This window comes from Pristiophorus japonicus, chromosome 4 (assembly GCF_044704955.1).
Source record: "Pristiophorus japonicus isolate sPriJap1 chromosome 4, sPriJap1.hap1, whole genome shotgun sequence".
NCBI lineage: Eukaryota > Metazoa > Chordata > Chondrichthyes > Pristiophoridae > Pristiophorus > Pristiophorus japonicus.
The window spans coordinates 63242856-63261740 of NC_091980.1; the positions used below are offsets into that span (position 1 = coordinate 63242856).

General features: G+C 43.7%; 1 protein-coding gene across 1 annotated transcript in view; it reads right to left on the reverse strand.

The window, feature by feature from the left end:
• LOC139262070 (polypeptide N-acetylgalactosaminyltransferase 10-like) overlaps nucleotides 1-18885 on the reverse strand; it is a 157247-nt gene that overhangs the window by 108122 nt on the left and 30240 nt on the right. The window contains exon 2 of the mRNA XM_070877225.1: nucleotides 13996-14101. Within this exon, the coding sequence (XP_070733326.1) occupies nucleotides 13996-14101 (106 nt within the window). The remainder of the gene's footprint in view (nucleotides 1-13995; nucleotides 14102-18885) is intronic.

Genomic DNA, 18885 nt, shown 5'->3' on the forward strand with positions numbered 1-18885 from the left:
TGAGACTATGTCCCCTATGAGTGGAAATATCCTCCCTGCATCCATCTTGTCGAGCACGTTCACTATCTTTTATGTTTCGATAAGATCACCTCTCATTCTTCTGAACTCCAATGCGTATGGGCCCAACCTACTCAACCTATCTTCATAAGTTAACCCCCTCATCTCCGGAATCAACCTCGTGAACCTTCTCTGAACAGCCTCCAACGCAAGTATATATATATATATGGAGACCAAAACTGTACGCAGTACTCCAGGTGTGGCCTTACCAATACCGTGTACAGTTGTAGCAGGACTTCTCTGCTTTTATGCTCTATCCCCCTTGCAATAAAGGCCAACATTCCATTTGTCTTCCTGATTACTTGCGATACCTGCATACTAACCTTTTTGTGTTTCGTGCACAAGGATCCCCAGGTCCCTTTGTACTGCAGCACTTAGCAATTTTTCTCCATTTAAATTATAATTTGCTTTTCTATTTTTTCTGCCAAAGTGGATAACTTCATATTTTGCCACATTATACGCCATCTGCCAAATCTTTGCCCACTCACTTAGCCTGTCTGTATCCCTTTGCAGATTTTTTGTATCCTCACAATTTGCTTTCCCACCCATCTTTGTATCATCAGCGAACTTGGCTACATTACACACGGTCCCTTCATCCAAGTCATTAATATAGATTGTAAATAGTTGAGGATTCAGCACCAATCCCTGCGGCATCCCACTAGTTACTGTTTGCCAACCGGAAAATTACACATTTATTCCGACTATCTGTTTTCTGTTAGTTAGCCAATCCTCGATCCATGCTAATATATTACCCCCAACCCCGTGAACTTTTATCTTGTGCAGTAACCCATTGGCCCCAAGTTTCCACATGATTTGCTACTGATTTTTAGGAGCAACTGGTGGAGAACGGAGTATCTTAGAAATCGGAATTCTCCACATTTAAGTTTTCTGCAGTTCTAGTCAGGTAGAACAGTTTCACTTTTGAACAGAATTTTTTTTCAAAAGGGGGCGTGTCCGGCCACTGACGCCTGATTTGAAAGTTTCCACAGTGAAAACGTACTCCAAACTAACTTAGAATGGAGCAAGTGAAGATTTTTGTAGGCTTGAAAAAACCTTGTCTACACATTAAAAAATCAGGCGCAGGTTACAAATTAGGCGTCCGGAATGAGGTCGGGGGGGAGGGGGGGGGAAGGGAAGTCATTACATTCTACAATAAATCCTTAGTTATACTTATACAAATATTATACAAATAAATCCAACCTGAATAAAAATTTATAAGCAAAGAAAAGATTAAATAAACCATGTTCCTACCTGTGTGAAAGTGCTTCAGGCAGGCCTTTCAGGCAGCGGTTTGCTGTTGGGACCGACCGACGGCAGGGGGAGGCAGTGAGAAGGGCTGCAGGAAGCCTCAGTACTTGAGGCAGCGGTTTGCCGTCGGGACCGACCGACGGCAGGGGGAGAAAGCTGCAAGAAGCCTCAGTGCTGATCATGGAAGGGCAATGTGGTTTTATTAAAAAATTTTAAAAATTGAACAGCTACAAAGAATTTGAATAGTCTCAAACAAGTGCATGTGTCCCATTTATCACAGTCTATCTTTAATTACAGAATGCACTCCCTCACCCTCACACACAGAAATATCAAGAAAATTAAAATACAAGCCTTTGCAAGGGTTCAATAAACAAATTTTCACTTTTTCTGCAGCACTTTTTAAAATGGCCGAGTGCCAATGTTTCTTTCAGACTGCGCGTGCGCGAACGCTCCAACGCACACGCGCAGGGTTGCCGGCACGAAAAAAACTCATTTAAATTGTACCCGCCCCCTCCTACTTACAAAATCGGCGCGAGTGGTAGGCTCCGCCCCCTGGGCGCCGCGCCAAGCAGACATCGAGCTGCAAAGCGCTCGAGAATAGCGCGTTTTTTTTCAGGCGCCGTTTTCGGCGCAAAAAACGGGCGTCCAGCTCGGAGCGGCGCCTGTTTTGCCGCGTGTGGAAACTTGGGGCCTTTATGTGGCACCTTACTGAATGCCTTCTGGAAATCCAAATGCACCAGATCCATTGGTTCCCCCTTATCCACCCTGCTCATTACATCCTCAAAGAACGGCAGCAAATTTGTCAAACATGTTTTCCCCTTCATAAACCATGCTGACTCTGCTTGATTGAATTATGCTTTTCCAAATGTCCCGCTACTGCTTCCTTAATAATGGACTCCAGCATTTTCCCAACGACAGATGTTAGTCTAACTGGTCTATAGTTTCCTGCTTTTTGTCTGCCTCCTTTTTTTTAAAAATAGGTGCGTTACATTTGCGGCTTTCCAATCCGGTGGGACCTCCCCAGAATCCAGGGAATTTTGGTAGATTACAACCAATGCATCCACTATCTCTGCAGCCACTTCTTTTAAGACCCTAGGATGTAAGCCATCAGGTCCAGGGGACTTGTCCGCCTTTAGTCCCATTATTTTACCTAGTACTACTTAATTAGTGATAGTGATTGTATTTAGTTCCTCCATCCCTATAGCCTCTTGATTATCCACTATTGGGATGTTTTTAGTGTCTTCTACCGTGAAGACCGATACAAAACATTTGTTCAACATCTCTGCCATTTCCCAGTTCTCCATTATAAATTCCCCAGTCTCATCCTCTAGGGGACCAATACTTACTTTAGCCACTCTTTTCCTTTTTATGTACCTGTAGAAATTCATACTCTCTGTTTTTATATTTCGTGCTAGTTTACTTTCATAATCCATCTTCCCTCTTACTCATTTTTTTTTTTTAGTCGTTCTTTTAAAAGTTTCCCAATCCTCTGGCCTCCCACTAGTCTCGGCTATATTGTATGCCATTGTTTTCTATTTGATACCATCCTTTACTTCCTTAGTTAGCCACAGATGGCTATCCCTTCCATTGTCTTACTGTCTTTCCTTCTCATTGGGATATATTTTTGTTGCAAGTTATGAAATATCTCTTTAAATGTCTGCCACTGCCCATCAACCGTCCCACACTTTAATCTATTTTCCCAGTCCACTTTATCCAACTCTGCCCTCATATCTTTGTAATCTCCTTTATATAAGCTTAGGACACTGGTTTGAGATCTAACTTTCTCGCCCTCCAACTGAATTTGAAATTCAACCATGTTATGGTCACTCATTCCTAGAGGATTGTTTACCAGGAGATCATTTATTAATTCTGCCTCATTACAAAGTACCAGATCTAAGATAGCCTGCTCCCTGGATGGTTCCGCAACATACTGTTCAAGGAAACTATCCCAGATACACTCTATAAACTCTTCCTCAAGGCTACCCTGGCCAATTTGCTTGGTTCAATCAATATGAAGGTTAAAATCGCCCATGATTATTGCCATTACTTTTTTACAAGCCTCCATTATTTCTTGATTTATACTCCGTCCAACAGTGTAGCTACTGTTAGGAGGCATATAGACTATGCCCACCAGCAACTTTTTCCCTTATTATTCCTTATCCCCACCCAAACTGATTCTACATCTTGATCCTCTGTGCCAATATCGTTACTCACTAACGCACTGATTCCATCCTTTATTAACAGTGCTACCCCACCTCCTTTTCCTTTCTGTCTGTCCTTCTGAATTGTCAAATACCCCTGAATATTTAGTTCCCAGTCCTGGTCACCTTGCAACCACATCTATCAGATCATACCCATTTGTATCAATTTGTGCCGTCAACTCATCTACTTTGTTACGAATGCTACATACATTCAGATAAAAGAGCTTTTAAATTTGTTTTTTTTACCATTTTTTCTTGCTTTGACCCCACTTTGATTCACCTTTATGTTTATACATTCTGTCCCTTCCTGGCACGCTCTGGTTTTCATTTCCCCCAGTGCTATCCTGTTCTATTGCCTTCTCCTTATTCTTTGATTTTTTAAATTTTCGCTCGCCTGAACCCTCCCCCCCACTAATTAGTTTAAAGCCCTCTCTACAGCCCTAGTTATTTGATTTGCCAGGACCCTAGCCCTAGCACGGTCTAAATGGAGTCTGTCCAAACGAAACAGCTCCCTCTTACCCCAGTACTGGTGCCCATGACCCACAAACCAAAACCCCATTTCTCGCACACCGGTCTCTGAGCCACGCGTTTAACTCTCTGATCTTATTTACCCTAAGCAAATTTGCTCGTGGCTCAGGTAGTAATCAAATGCTAATGCTCAACATACATACACCATGGCCAGAGACCACCTAAGTGGAGGAAGAGCATCCGGGAGGGCGCTGAGCACCTCGAGTCTCGTCGCCAAGAGCATGCAGAAAGCAAGCGCAGGCAGCGGAAGGAGCGTGCGGCAAACCTGTCCCACCCACCCTTTCCTTCAATGACTGTCTGTCCCACCTGTGACAGAGACGGTAATTCCCATTTTGGACTGTTCAGTCACCTAAGAACTCACTTTCAGAGTGGAAACAAGTCTTCCTCGATTTTGAGGGACTGCCGATGATGATGATGATGATGATGATGATAGGTTACCAGTCACCAGAACCTATGAGTCATTATTGCTCCTTATAAAGTTATGTAAAACTGAAAGAGTTGACAAAATAAACAGTAAGCAGAAATTTGAGTAAATGTGCATCATCTGCAAGTTACATTTTTCTAAAAAAAATTAAGTTATACATTTGGATCTATAAAGCAATAGTTTTTTAGTTTTTAAAATAACAATGATTAAAACAAAACAGATTCTATAAGTTCCAGTTTAGTTTGTTGTGACAGATTACTACAGGTGATTGAATAATACTGTATTAGGTAATTTTGAGTGTATTCAGTAGAGGGCAAATCATAGACACCACAAGACTGATCTTTGGGTAAGTTGCTATGAGAATCACATTTGAAATTTCTAGGTGATTTTCCTGCGATTCTCTTACTTATTTTGTCTATGGTGCATTGAATATTTTATATATCTGCTTTTATGTCAATATTTAATATTAAAACAGCCTTTGTAAACATTTGGAATGGAAATCCTGTAGGTAAACAGTTGCCTGTGACAATGAACTTGCAAGCTGTGGTCAGTAGCTGCTGTTGTAAAGTGTGTTTCTATGGGTTCAATCTCCCCCAGTATTTGCTGCGTTTTTTTGGGAGTAGGCTGCTTTTTCTGGCCTAACTTAAAAATCCCCAATTTCCCCAATCAATTTGCACCAGCGTAACTCACTTAGTTACGTTTTTTTTAGGTTTGTTTTTTTTTCTCAAAAGGAAGCGTTACCAGCCACCTACGCCAGTTCTGCCCATTTAGGCAACTTTGGCCAGCTAATAGTTACTCCATTTCTACTTAGACCAGCGTATGTGGCCTCTCGAGAAAACCCTTGTGGAGAGTTAAAGAAATCGGAGGCCATTCGGCCTGGGATCGGGGCAGGAAGCGGAAAGGATCTGGACCTGAACCAACCAAGCCTTAGGGAACAGATTTGCAAAACCATCCTTTCTTCGCACAATTAAAATAATAAGAAATAAAAAATTCAAGTCCTACCTTCAGCATCAAACTCCAATTCACTTTTCTGCACTTGGTCCAGGAAGGCAGCAGGCCGGTGCGGGAGGCCACTCGGCCTGAGCTGTGGGGGGGGGGGGGGGGGGGGCGGAGAACATACCGAGAGGCCAGTCGGCCTGGGCTGTGTGGGGGGGGGGGGGAAAAGAGAACGCACCGGGAGGCCACTCGACCTGGGCTGTGGGGAGGGAGAGAATACACCGGGAGGCCACTCGGCCTGGGCTAGGGCAAGAGGGAGCAACTGAATCGCGAGGCTGGTTTAGGAGAAGAGGAGCTCTGTGATCTACAGCCTGTGTGTGGCGATCACACTATCCCTGCACACTCAGCTCCAGTATAAGCAGCAGAGCTATCAGGTCATGCAGCACCAGACTGATCACAAGTAAAAGCAACAGCACCAATTTGGATCTCCAGAAGATCAGAATCTGCATTCTTCGATACAGCACGGCCATATTCTTAAAAACTCCGATTAAGAATCTTCAGAATAAAATACTTTCTGTTGGTTGCTTTTGAAGTCTGGTTTCCATGCATGTCTGCAGCAGTGTCATGCCCAGCACCGAGAGACTGCCTTCAGCTCAGACGCAGGCTGGATAAGACTCGGGTGCATGGCTGACGTTTCTTCAGTGCAGCCCTGGTCAGTATGACCATCCTGGCTTATCGCACTGCAAACAGAGGCCCGTGGAGCCGGCCCTGGAAACTGCACTTCATGCGAGGGCTCCTCATATCTGCAACACGGAAGGCTCGCAGACTCGGAGCGCTACTGCGTATGCGCGACCATCACTTTTCTCCACCGCGCACGTGCAGACGTACTGGCACATTTTCCAGCACAGAACACAGATTCTACCCCGAGGTGACTGGCCACACGGCGCGGCTGCAGAGGACAGACAGCGGTGAAAGTTGGAACATTTTTTTCTGGAATATCACCTGACGTACTGAAGCGCCGCAACTCGGGTAAGTACGCTAAAAAATGGGCTCAGCCAAAATTGAGCCTGTTACATAATGTAAACCTGTATATACCTTGTGTAGCCACCAGAGGGTTCATTCCCTGGAGACCCAAGGGATCCCACAATCCCTTGGGAGCAGCTGTACTTGAGGCCTCACAGGCTGGAGAGGCACTCTGGAGACTGAGGTCACACTTTACTTTGAGCTCACAGTATCGAGTCAGACTCCTTATTCATACATAACAGAGCCCTATAGTCTTTCCCCTCTCCCACCCCAACTCTGTTCCAACTCCGTCATCAACACCACAGACAGTTTTTTTATTATATTAAAAATCTTGAGTATGCATGCGCTTCGGATTCTTAAAAACGTAACTTCTTGTTGTCACAATTTTGACCACTTTTTCAATTTCAATGTTTCAAATCAACATCTATAATAAAAGTTCCCTATTCACCTGTCCACAATGAGTTGTCACAATCCAATAGTAGATAGCTACTCTGTCCATTTCCCAGTGGCTTAGTTTTTACATAGTGTTGCATGGGTAGGTAGTATAATATACAACTATAAAACGTGGCTAGATTATTTTGGTACATTGTGAATTTTCTCTGTCCTATTGCAAACACTCCTTTTGAAGTACATTGTTGAAACACAAATTCTGCCCGTTTTTCGGCGGTCCCCAGGCGGTGTGTCATTTTTTACCGCTGGGGCCGAGTGGGCGGGAATTTCATCCCACTTTTCTCGGCGGTAAGCGGAGCGGAGTGCAGCAGGCGGTGTGCGACAGAGGAGGCCTTCCGACTCCGGAATCTTCGGCTCCTGAGTTCTGCGCACGCACGGCTGTCAAGCTCCACCCCCCCACCCCCCGAGAGGCACCGACAAGAGGCCAGAGACTGCTGACCCGAGATTGCAGTGGGGGGGGGGGGGGGGGGGGGGGGAGGGGGGAGAGCACGAGAGAGCAAGAGCGCGAGATCTCGCTGTGAGTGGGGTGGGGGTGGGGATGGAAGAGCAGGAAAGAGACTCAGGGTGGGGAGGGGGATGGGAGAGACCGGGGGGGGGGGGGGGGGCGGAGGTGGACTAATAAAATTATTATAGCTCATTATTAAAGAACTAAATACGGCTTTATTGGACCATTTATATTATTGTTGAACACTAGAAAATACTGAAATCCATTTCAAAATACTGGAGAACTATAAAGATCTGTGTAATATTAAACAAACCTGTCAGTTGTGTCCATGCCGCCCACTTAAGATCCACTTAAAAGCACCTTCTCCAGCATGGTATGCAGTTCCGACAGTATGTCATGAATTTTGCAATTTTGGGCGGTATGTTGGTGGTCTGCATGGGCGCGCGGTGTGCATTCCGCCCGGCGGTATGTCACGTATGAATTTTCCACTGGGCGGTATGTTGGCAGTAGGTAAGTGTTTGTTCACCAAAGTTGCATTTTTGGGCAGTAAGCAGGCAGTAGTGGGCGGTATGTCAATGAACTTCTGGCCCTTTGAACTTTGTGACTAGTTTTAAATAGATTATCCACATCTGTAATATTCAACTTTCCCTTTTTTTAAAGCTGCAAATCTGATCTTCACCTTGGCCCCATGACTTGGTGGCGACATAATGGCCCAGATTTTGCTCTTAGCAGTGATGGAACCGTTTACCTCACAGAGTTGCCCAGGGGCTTTTCGGGGGCTTGTCAGTGGAGATTTCTACTAATCTAGCATCTGATCCAGTGCGGCGCCCTCTACAGGAGATCAGTGGGGTCTGAGCAGATCAAGCAGCAGTCTTCAACCAATCAGATTGAAGAATCCTTACACACTCGGACTGCAAACCAGGGAAATATAAATTACATTTGAATCATTGTACAGGAAGAAAAAAAGTTTGGAACATACAGATGGGATTAAGGGAAAAAGTAAAAAAAAAAAACGAAAAATGAACAAAAACTTAATTTAAAAAAAAAATCTGCAACATGAATTTTCTTGAGGGAATGAGGCTTCACACATGTAAAATTAATTTTTCAGGGTCCGAGAGATTGTTCAGTAGTAATTATCACATATTACACCGTTAAGAACTCACTTACTCCTGAATCCACTAGCCCTTATTTTTTTCTGCTGCTTTTAGTGCGAGATTAGTGGGTAATGACCTTAGGTTCATGCCTTTGCAGTGACTTCAGTGCCGGGTTTATCGGCAAGGACTGCAACAGTGCACCTTGTGGAGGAGCAGGGTATCCGGCGGCAACTTCTGGATTTCCACATTTAATTGTGTGTGCGGACGCTAGAAGTTATTGTCAAATTTACCCTGTAATAATGGAAAGCATGGTTAGCCTCGTCATTATTAATATAGCAAAGTTATTGCTCTGAAATTTCCCAATCCCACTCTTTTGGGGCCCAACTTTGCCCAACCCCTTTTTTCGGCGCACCTACCTTAAGTGCGCCGACTTTGCGCACTGGAAAGGGCGCTGGAAAAAAGGGGCCCCATCCTGGCCGTTCTTCGGAGACCCGGAGTCCTGGCGTGGCGTGCATTCTGAAGTGGGGGGTGGAGCAACAGGCCAGCGCCGAAAACAGTGCCGGCACCTGCGTGCATGCGCCATGAAGGCTGCGCGCATGCGCCTGCCCTCCCAGCATGTCCTGCGGGCTGTGAGCAGGACTCGATGCTCGCAGCCCCTATCCCTGGCCGAAGGGATGCCCCGATCTCGCCGCACCCTATCCCCGGCCAAGTGGCCTCCCGCACCGGCCGACTTGCTGAGTTCCCGAAACACCAAACAAATCTCTCAGCACACAAGTGCTAGCAATGTTCATAAATTAACTGGAACTGTGTTTGCGAGCAGAAATGTACAGGGCAGAAACCACGAGTCTGCAACTGCCAGCAGGCCTCAGGTGACCCAGATGACTCGAGTCCCCAACAAAGGATGAATGCAAGGCAATTTACGCCTTGTTGGCGTTGTGGAAGCTTCAATTCAGCATATTCACGTCGCTTCAAAGGGTATGTTTGCAAGAGCTGTGAAACAATGGGGCACCTCCAACAAGCATCCCCGTTGAAATGCAAGAGCCAATCAAGCCATTCCAGCGGCGAAAGAGGCGAGCTGTACATTCAGGCAGATTGCCTGTTGTGGGGTAACCACGTAATGCTACCAAAAAAGGGCAGGGAGACGTTCATCTCGGACCTCCACAGCACACACCCGGGTATAGTAATGATGAAAGCAATAGTCAGATCCCACGTGTAGTGGCCCGGTATCGACTCTGACTTAGAGTCCTGTGTACGGCAATGCAGCGTATGTGCTCAGTTGAGCAATGCACCCAGAGAGGCACCACTAAGTTTGTGGTCCTGGCCCTCCATGTCGACTATGCGGGCCCGTTTCTCGGTAAAATGTTCCTGGTGGTGGTGGATACTTTTTCAAAATGGATTGAATGTGAAATAATGTCGGGAAGCACCGCCACCGCCATCATTGAAAGCCTGAGGGCCATGTTTGCCACCCGCGGCCTGCCTGACATACTGGTCAGTGACAACAGGCCATGTTTCACCAGTGCCGAATTTAAAGAATTCATGACCCGCAATGGGATCAAACATGTCACCTCGGCCCCATTTAAACCAGCCTCCAATGGGCAGGCAGAGCGGGCAGAACAAACCATCAAACAGAGCCTTAAACGGGTCACAGAAGGCTCACTCAAAACCCGCCTGTCCCGAGTACAGCTCAGTTACCACACGAGTCCCCACTCGCTCACAGGGGTGGCCCTGGCTGAGCTACTCATGAAAAGGACACTTAAAACCAGACTCTCGCTGGTTCACCCCAACCTGCATGATCAGGTAGAGAGCAGGCGGCAGCAACAAAATGTAAATGATGGTCGCACCACTGTGTCATGGATAATTGATCTGAATGACCCTGTGTATGTGCTAAACTATGGACATGGTTCCAAGAGGATTGCGGGCATGGTGATAGTTAAAGAAGGGAGTAGGGTGTTTGTAGTCAAACTAGACAATGGACAAATTTGCAGAAAGCACCTGGACCAAACGAGGCTGCGGTTCACAGACTGCCCTGAACAACCCACAGCAGGCACCGCCTTTTTCGAGCCCACAACACACACCCAAAGGATCAACGACACCACCACGCCGGACCAGGAAATTGAACCCATCATGCCCAACAGCCCAAGCAAGGCCAGGCTCACCTAGCAGCCCTACAGGGCCATCAACATACCAGCCCAGCGAGAGCACAGCCAACACACCAGAACAGACATTTGTACCAAGGCAGTCCAGCAGGGAAAGAAAGGCTCCCGACCGCCTCCCCTTGTAAATAGTTTGGGTGGGGGGCGGGGGGGGCGGCGGGGGAGTGATGTTGTGTATCTGTAAAGCATGCACTCCCATGTTCCGTCACCAGGGAGCTCATCCCCTGAAGTCCCAAGGGAGCACTGTATATAAGCCGGCCCCCCAAAGGCCTGTTCCTCACTCTGGAGTGTCTTATTAAAGACTGAGGTCACTGTTACTTTAACCTCAGTGTGCAGCCTCATCTGTATTAGGAACACAATACAAGTCATGGCCAAAGTTGGGCCCATATACTGTTGCTAACTCCGACTCAAATTTGCAAGCCCTGCTCAGAGGGTCCTACCGGCCTGTGCCTAGCTCCACACAGCCCTACTGCTCAAATAGAGCGATTACGTAAATTGGGCATGTTCTCACTGGAAGAGAGGTTGCGGGATGATATTATTGCTGTTTAGGATTCTAAAGGGAGCAAATAGTATAGACCATGACAAGCCAGTTCACCTTATCTAGAGCTGTAGAACCAGAGCATGCGGGCTGAATTTGATGCACAGGACACAAATTCAAAACTAATTTGCGGAAACAATATTTTAGTGGATGAATCTATACAACAGACTCCCCGAGGAGATGGTGGCAGAAGTTAGTATTGATTCATTCAATTTTGATAGATTTTTGTCAGCAACATTTTCAATTTGGGATACAGAATGAGTACTTTGAGACAGGATACGTGACAAGTGTAGTTTAGGAGGAAAAAGGTGACATTGAACCTATCGTTCGCAAAGCTCTCCGCCACTACGGTTTCCTTGTGTCATTTCTGGATCTGTTGTCGACTAATTGATACAGATTGATTGCTATGCTTAGAAACATAGAAAATAGGTGCAGGAGTAGGCCATTCGGCCCTTCTAGCCTGCACCGCCATTCAATGAGTTCATGGCTGAACATGCAACTTCAGTACCCTATTCCTGCTTTCTCACCATACCCCTTGATCCCCCTAGTAGTAAGGACTTCATCTAACTCCTTTTTGAATATATTTAGTGAATTGGCCTCAACAACTTTCTGTGGTAGAGAATTCCACAGGTTCACCACTCTCTGGGTGAAGAAATTTCTCCTCATCTCGGTCCTAAATGGTTACCCCTTATCCTTAGACTGTGTCCCCTGGTTCTGGACTTCCCCAACATTGGGAACATTCTTCCTGCATCCAACCTGTCTAACCCCGTCAGAATTTTAAATGTTTCTATGAGGTCCCCTCTCATTCTTCTGAACTCCAGTGAATACAAGCCCAGTTGATCCAGTCTTTCTTGATAGGTCAGTCCCGCCATCCCGGGAATCAGTCTGGTGAACCTTCGCTGCATTCCCTCAATAGCAAGAATGTCCTTCCTCAGGTTAGGAGACCAAAACTGTACACAATACTCCAGGTGTGGCATCACCAAGGCCCTGTACAATTGTAGCAACACCTCCCTGCCCCTGTACTCAAATCCCCTCGCTATGAAGGCCAACATACCATTTGCTTTCTTAACTGCCTGCTGTACCGGCATGCCAACCTTCAATGACTGATGTACCATGACACCCAGGTCTCTTTGCACCTCCCCTTTTCCTAATCTGTCACCATTCAGATAATAGTCTGTCTCTCTGTTTTTACCACCAAAGTGGATAACCTCACATTTATCCACATTATACTTCATCTGCCATGCATTTGCCCACTTACCTAACCTATCCAAGTCGCTCTGCAGCCTCATAGCATCCTCCTCGCAGCTCACACTGCCACCCAACTTAGTGTCATCCGCAAATTTGGAGATACTATATTTAATCCCCTCGTCTAAATCATTAATGTACAGTGTAAACAGCTGGGGCCCCAGCACAGAACCTTGCGGTACCCCACTAATCACTGCCTGCCATTCTGAAAAGTCCCCATTTACTCCTACTCTTTGCTTCCTGTCTGACAACCAGTTCTCAATCCATGTCAGCACACTACCCCCAATCCCATGTGCTTTAACTTTGCACATTAATCTCTTGTGTGGGACCTTGTCGAAAGCCTTCTGAAAGTCCAAATATACCACATCAACTGGTTCTCCCTTGTCCACTCTACTGGAAACATCCTCAAAAAATTCCAGAAGATTTGTCAAGCATGATTTCCCTTTCACAAATCCATGCTGACTTGTCATGTCACCTCTTTCCAAATGCACTGCTATGACATCCTTAATAATTGATTCCATCATTTTACCCACTACCGATGTCAGGCTGACCGGTCTATAATTCCCTGTTATCTCTCTCCCTCCTTTTTTAAAAAGTGGGGTTACATTGGCTACCCTCCACTCGATAGGAACTGATCCAGAGTCAATGGAATGTTGGAAAATGACTGTCAATGCATCCGCTATTTCCAAGGCCACCTCCTTAAGTACTCTGGGATGCAGTCCATCAGGCCCTGGGGATTTATCGGCCTTCAATCCCATCAATTTCCCCAACACAATTTCCCGACTAATAAGGATTTCCCTCAGTTCCTCCTCCTTACTAGACCCTCCAACCCCTTTTATATCCGGAAGGTTGTTTGTGTCCTCCTTAGTGAATACCGAACCAAGTCAAGAACTCCATTATTATTGTATCATGTGGCTACCAGGCGATCTAGATGGACCTTCGTATAGCAATTTCTATGTTCAATTTTCTCAGATATTTTTATCCTCATAATACATCATGCCCTTGTTTTTCTGCTCTTAGCCCTAATGCCCCAAACACCATTCCAGCCCCAGTCAGAATATCCCAGTCAGAATATCCTCCTCACCTTTTTTTTCAACCTCCTGTTGCTCCTTTAAATTTTCCTCTTCATTTCCAGTCCTGACTTTAAGAGTTTTGTTACAGCTCTATTTAATTCCAGACACTTTTTTTTGCCAACCCCCATTCTCACTCTTTATCTCGATTCCCAGTCTACTCTAAGTTCTACATTGTGCCTCTTTTTAATTCCCCAATTGTAACCCATTTCTTTTTGAATTCCAGACTGACTCTTTTTTCTACCTTATTGTTCTTAATTTCTTTTCATTCCTGGCCTGTTCTTAACCCCAAATTGTGCCCAATTTTCTTCAATTCCGAGCCCACTAATTTTCTCCAAATGCCCTCTTTTTCTATAATTCCCAACCAATTCTTCCATTTGCTGTGGGCAATGCCATGAGAGATTAACTAGTACCCTGTACAAGTAAAAAATAAAATGAAATTTTACATAGGTACATAGTTTATTTCACAGCTGTAAAACGTGGTTGGTTTTGCAAGTACATTTATTAAACCTAACCATACCAGCACAACCAGATAGCTTTCTTCAGGAACTACAGTTGGCAATCACTATTGAGAAATACATACCTGATTTTGCTGCTTCTGCTCTGATTGCCTCATTGTCATGCCAATCTTTCTTCTTCAATCCCTCTCCAATGAAGAAAGTCTCCGGTCTTGGCTTGATTGGTAAACCCTTTTTTAAAAAGGAAGAGCATTTTATGCATCAAACCAACATTATATTGATAATGTTATCCAAGTGGCATGTATACTATGTACTTGCTAAGCAATTTACAGTCGTAACAATATATGGGAAAACCTATAATAAATCCAACCAATTTTATATTAGGCATGAAGGCACACACTTCAGTGGATTGTAGCAGAGTGAAACATCCTAATGAGTTGACTAAATGTACAGTTTTCCTTTTTTGATATATTTTGAACATTTATTGCTTTTGCTGTTTTAACAAATTACAATTAGCTGGCTAGGCAAAAAAGTTCACCTTTGAATTTGCTATGCTTTATGAGAAATGTCCCTTTCTTGACAATTTTATCAAGAAATAAAATTAGAAATTAAAGGCAGGTGTAATTTGAAAAACACAAATTATTTGTCAAAGTAACAATTTAAAGTTTGAGTTTCGTGGCATATAGTCATTCTAAATATACAAATATTTCAATATTTCTACTACATGGCATTGCTGCTAAACTGGGAACAGTGTGTGTCCTGTTTTAGTTCCTTCCCAGTAGACCAGATAGAAGAAAGAGTACATGACCAGCAGAATATACAATAGGAAAGTGCATTTGTATTTTTGTAATAGCTCCAGTACCAAAGAATCATGAAGCTCCAAAAAGATAAAACAAATCATTAAAATAACTTTTATCTCAGAAGGATCGATACAAAAACTTCCCTCCCTAGCCCTGCTTAACATCACCCTTTGGGACCCAACTGCAGAGGACCACTTTTACACTGTAGTCGGAGATTTGCAGTTTAGGTCTGAAACCAGGTTTTGTGGTCCAGATCTGGAAGTCATTTCAATCTGCTATCAACTCTGTTTACATACCATTGTTAGCGTCACTATAAAGTGTGAATGTACCCAAAAAGAGTCCTACACGCAGATGAAAAATATTTAATTTGAACAGTCATAGTAAAGTATACAACATCGCAACAAAAACAAAACTACTAAATCAGGATTGAACAAAGTGTAGTTCCACATGGTTGAAGAAATTTACTTCTAAAGTGGAAACCAATCCAGGTGCATTTAATTTGAATCTCATGAACTTCAAACACAAGCCTACAAGTTATCAATGAAAAGAACAATGGGCTCTCATTCACAATCAATCATGTTCCCAACGCCAAGGCATAACATTCTGTAACATTTGTTAAAACATGCTTTGGTCAGATTTAATGAGGTACATAATTTGGCCGAAAGAGAAAACTTGTATTTATATTGCCCCTTTCGTGAATCAGGTCTCCCAAAGGGAGTTATGTTTGAAGGGTAGTCACAGTTTTGCAAGCAAACTTGGCAGCCAAGTCACACACAGCAAGATGTCACACACAGCAATGAGATGTATGACCAGTTAATCTGTTTCAGTGTCAGTGATTACAGGTTCCATGTTGTCCAGGAATTCCCTACTTTTCAATCAAAACGTAGCATGGGATCTTTTACATCCACCTTCACTAGGCCTTGGTTTACGGTCTCATCCAAAAGATGGCAGCTCTGATAATGCAGCAATCTCTCAGTACTGCACTAAGGTTAATGATGTGGACTTTACTCAGGGGCGATGTATGGAGCATATTGATCAAAAACAACAAAAAATACTTTTTGGATGAAGTATTACATAACAAAAAGCTACAAAAGGAAAGACCAATATCTATCAGCATAATAGCCATTGAAAATGCAATAGAATTACCCCAGGGAGCTTGGACAATAATTGGTATTGACGTAAAAATGTAATCTCCAGAGGTTGCAACAAAATTAGCCAATCTTTCTACGCAAGTTAAAATATTGAACCATATCACTCTGTTCTTTCACAATAAAAGAACATTACACATGCAACAAATTTATATTTATGAGTTCGCAAAAGGACATATGACATTAGTGGTGTTTTTGTGTATTAAATCTAGGATATATTGCAAAAATGAATGTTGAAAACAAATATTTTAAAACGGATGAAAATTTGTGATATCTATATATCTTAATTTCCATTCAATTAAAAAAGTGTAATGATTCATAACTCTGTCATTGTTTTGCTTCCTATCTTGTATCACAGGACAGGTAGATATATCAAAAACACAAGAAATATGTATCAAAACTATATTTAATGTATCTAATTTAATGCAGGTCATGAAACATGAGCTTAAAAATAATTAATATCAGCTGCCTTTGTTATATCCCATCATTATATATGCACTACAGTGATGACCTATTTTAGGTGTCAGCCTAGGCTCAATTGTTAGCAGGATTGCCACTGTCAAAAGGTGATGGTTACAGTCTTCAGGTGAGGCCGGTAACCATACAACCCTATTAACACCGGCTATGCGGCTGACTCAGTTTTGAAAGAGGCCTCCCGCCGAGTGTCTGAAATCCCACCTGTTTCAGGCAATAGGTGCCTTTAATATGGAAATCGGGATCCTATTATATAAATAGGAATCTGATTACCATTTTAGGTCAGAACTTGATGCAGCCTATGCCATGCTCACTATGACCAGTTCCATGGACATTGGAACCAAAGAGACCAGGCCAAAAGTAAGTCTTAAGTTATTTTGCTGGGCTCCACAAAAATAATCTTGGCCGCAGCCATCCCTGGACCCCCACTCCCCATGATTGCAATTCCCCCCACTGCCATGTTTACCCACATGGCTATGACTACACTTCGAAAGTGGTTCATTGTCTGTGAGGTGCTTTGGGACATTCTGAGGAAATAAAAGATGCCAAAATAAATGGAACATTATTTATTTATTTTCATTTTTCCTCGGTTAAGCAGCTCAAATAAGCCCTGTCTTTTGAAAACGGTACATAAATTTCAAGTTTATTTTGGAACAATTTTGCTTGTATTTGAAGTGTATTAGGTCTGCAATTATGATTTTCAGTTTGTAGTTGAAGAACCTCTTCAGCTTGCTGTACAACCAATGGCACAGACCCAGAATATAGCACATAGTTCCAGTTGCTAAAAAGTTATTAATTAAAACGTTAATTTTCTGTTGAAGGAATCCTGCAATTTAAAGCCCCCCTCTCCACAAAGGCCTTATCCTAGAGATTGTGACTGAAAAATATACAGCTATTCATGCATTTTTTTTTTGGGGGGGGGGGGGGGAAATCTGTACAGAAAATTTAGCTCACCATGGATTTTAATTTCTTCTGGCAGCAAAATAGTTACCGTATTTATGTAAGTTGTGCACTATTTTAATGCAAAGAACCTATTTAAGATAAATGGGTTAATGACTGAATTAAAAATGCAGACAACAGAATTGTATGTTAAGCAGTACTATAGTAGAGGATATGAAATAACCAAGGGATAAGAGGCCACCTGACTGGGCCCACCATGACTTCCTGACTGGGACAACCATGGCTTGGCAGGGCTCATCGTGGCCTCTCAAGTAGACTCGGCAATTGCCTTGGCAATCCCAAAGCTGATTCCTGGATAGATAACATTCTGCCACTTAGTTAGGTATGCCAACTTACCTTATTTATTACAGAGCCTCCAAGTTTGCAATTTGAAATTCCACATGTGTAGGAAAAGGTTTGAAGCATGCAACTCATACAATCCCTTCCCAATTCTGTATCCTAACCCTGGAGCCTCGCACCCAATTCTGTCTCGACTCCTACCTGATCCTGCAACCACCTTAAGATACCTGCAGCTGTGCTCCTGGCATGCTGAGACCAGGCCCTTCCGAGTTTGCCAATAGTTCAGTTCATGTGGATACTGGCTGGTGTACTATTGAGCTATAATGGCCATAAAAGTTCCAGTTTTGATCTTTGTTCAGTGCTGGGATAGCTGATCTCAACTACTAAAATCGGGGCTGACACTCCTTTGCTATGCAGAGGGGGGGATATTAGCCAAGATTCCCACCTCTGATCACTATGCAGTGACCCCTGCTAGATAACATATGCACATACATACATGTTGGGACGAAGGAGCGACGAAAAATTGCATAGCGATGTGATCGGGGCCCAGTAGAGGCGTGAATTTGGGGCCCTGAAGAGGCAAGGGCCCTAAGGCAGTATGGGCCAGCCCACATTGCAATATGTGTGCGCACTAGGTCCGTGCAGCAGAACTGGTCTCCAGTCGCCTTGGTTAATCCTTGCCACTGGACCAAGACCTAGCTCTGTCGAGCTCGTGTGGCGGCTGGTGTGCAACGGCCACTACACGTTAAAAAAAATCCACGCACAGACATCTTCCACCCTTCAATATGTAGTTTGGGACCTGGAAGATCAGGTCCCTCATCGTAACACTGGTGAACTCATCCCTTTTTTGGTGTGGAAGTAAGTATCCTCGATATGAGGACCACCTAAGAGAAGAGATACACTGCTATGATTAAGTATGAACGAAATTCTGAAGGGGAGGAGAATTTGGTCGAGAAGGCAAAACAAGCGTGTTCGTTTGAAGGGATTTTTTTTTTTAAAGTTAAAATTCAAAAGATATACTGTATTGCACAATCCTGTTTATTTAAGACATTCAGGTTTTAAGACAAGTACCCAATTTCTCCAAAGTCTGTAAAGGTAATTTGATATACTGGAGAGAAATGCCAGATCAGCTAAATAATGGTTCAGAAGAACTTGAGCAAATATGCGCATTGTATTTAATGGTCTATTAATGGTAGGACTTACGAGCAGAAACAAATCATTAAATTGGAAGTCACTTCAGCAGAACACTTAAGGTTACAATATTCACTGAGAAATTGAGACGGAACAAAACAGTTACATTTTGGTTCCTTAATAGCTGCTATAACAAAATAAAACAATGTCATGCACTTAGGGA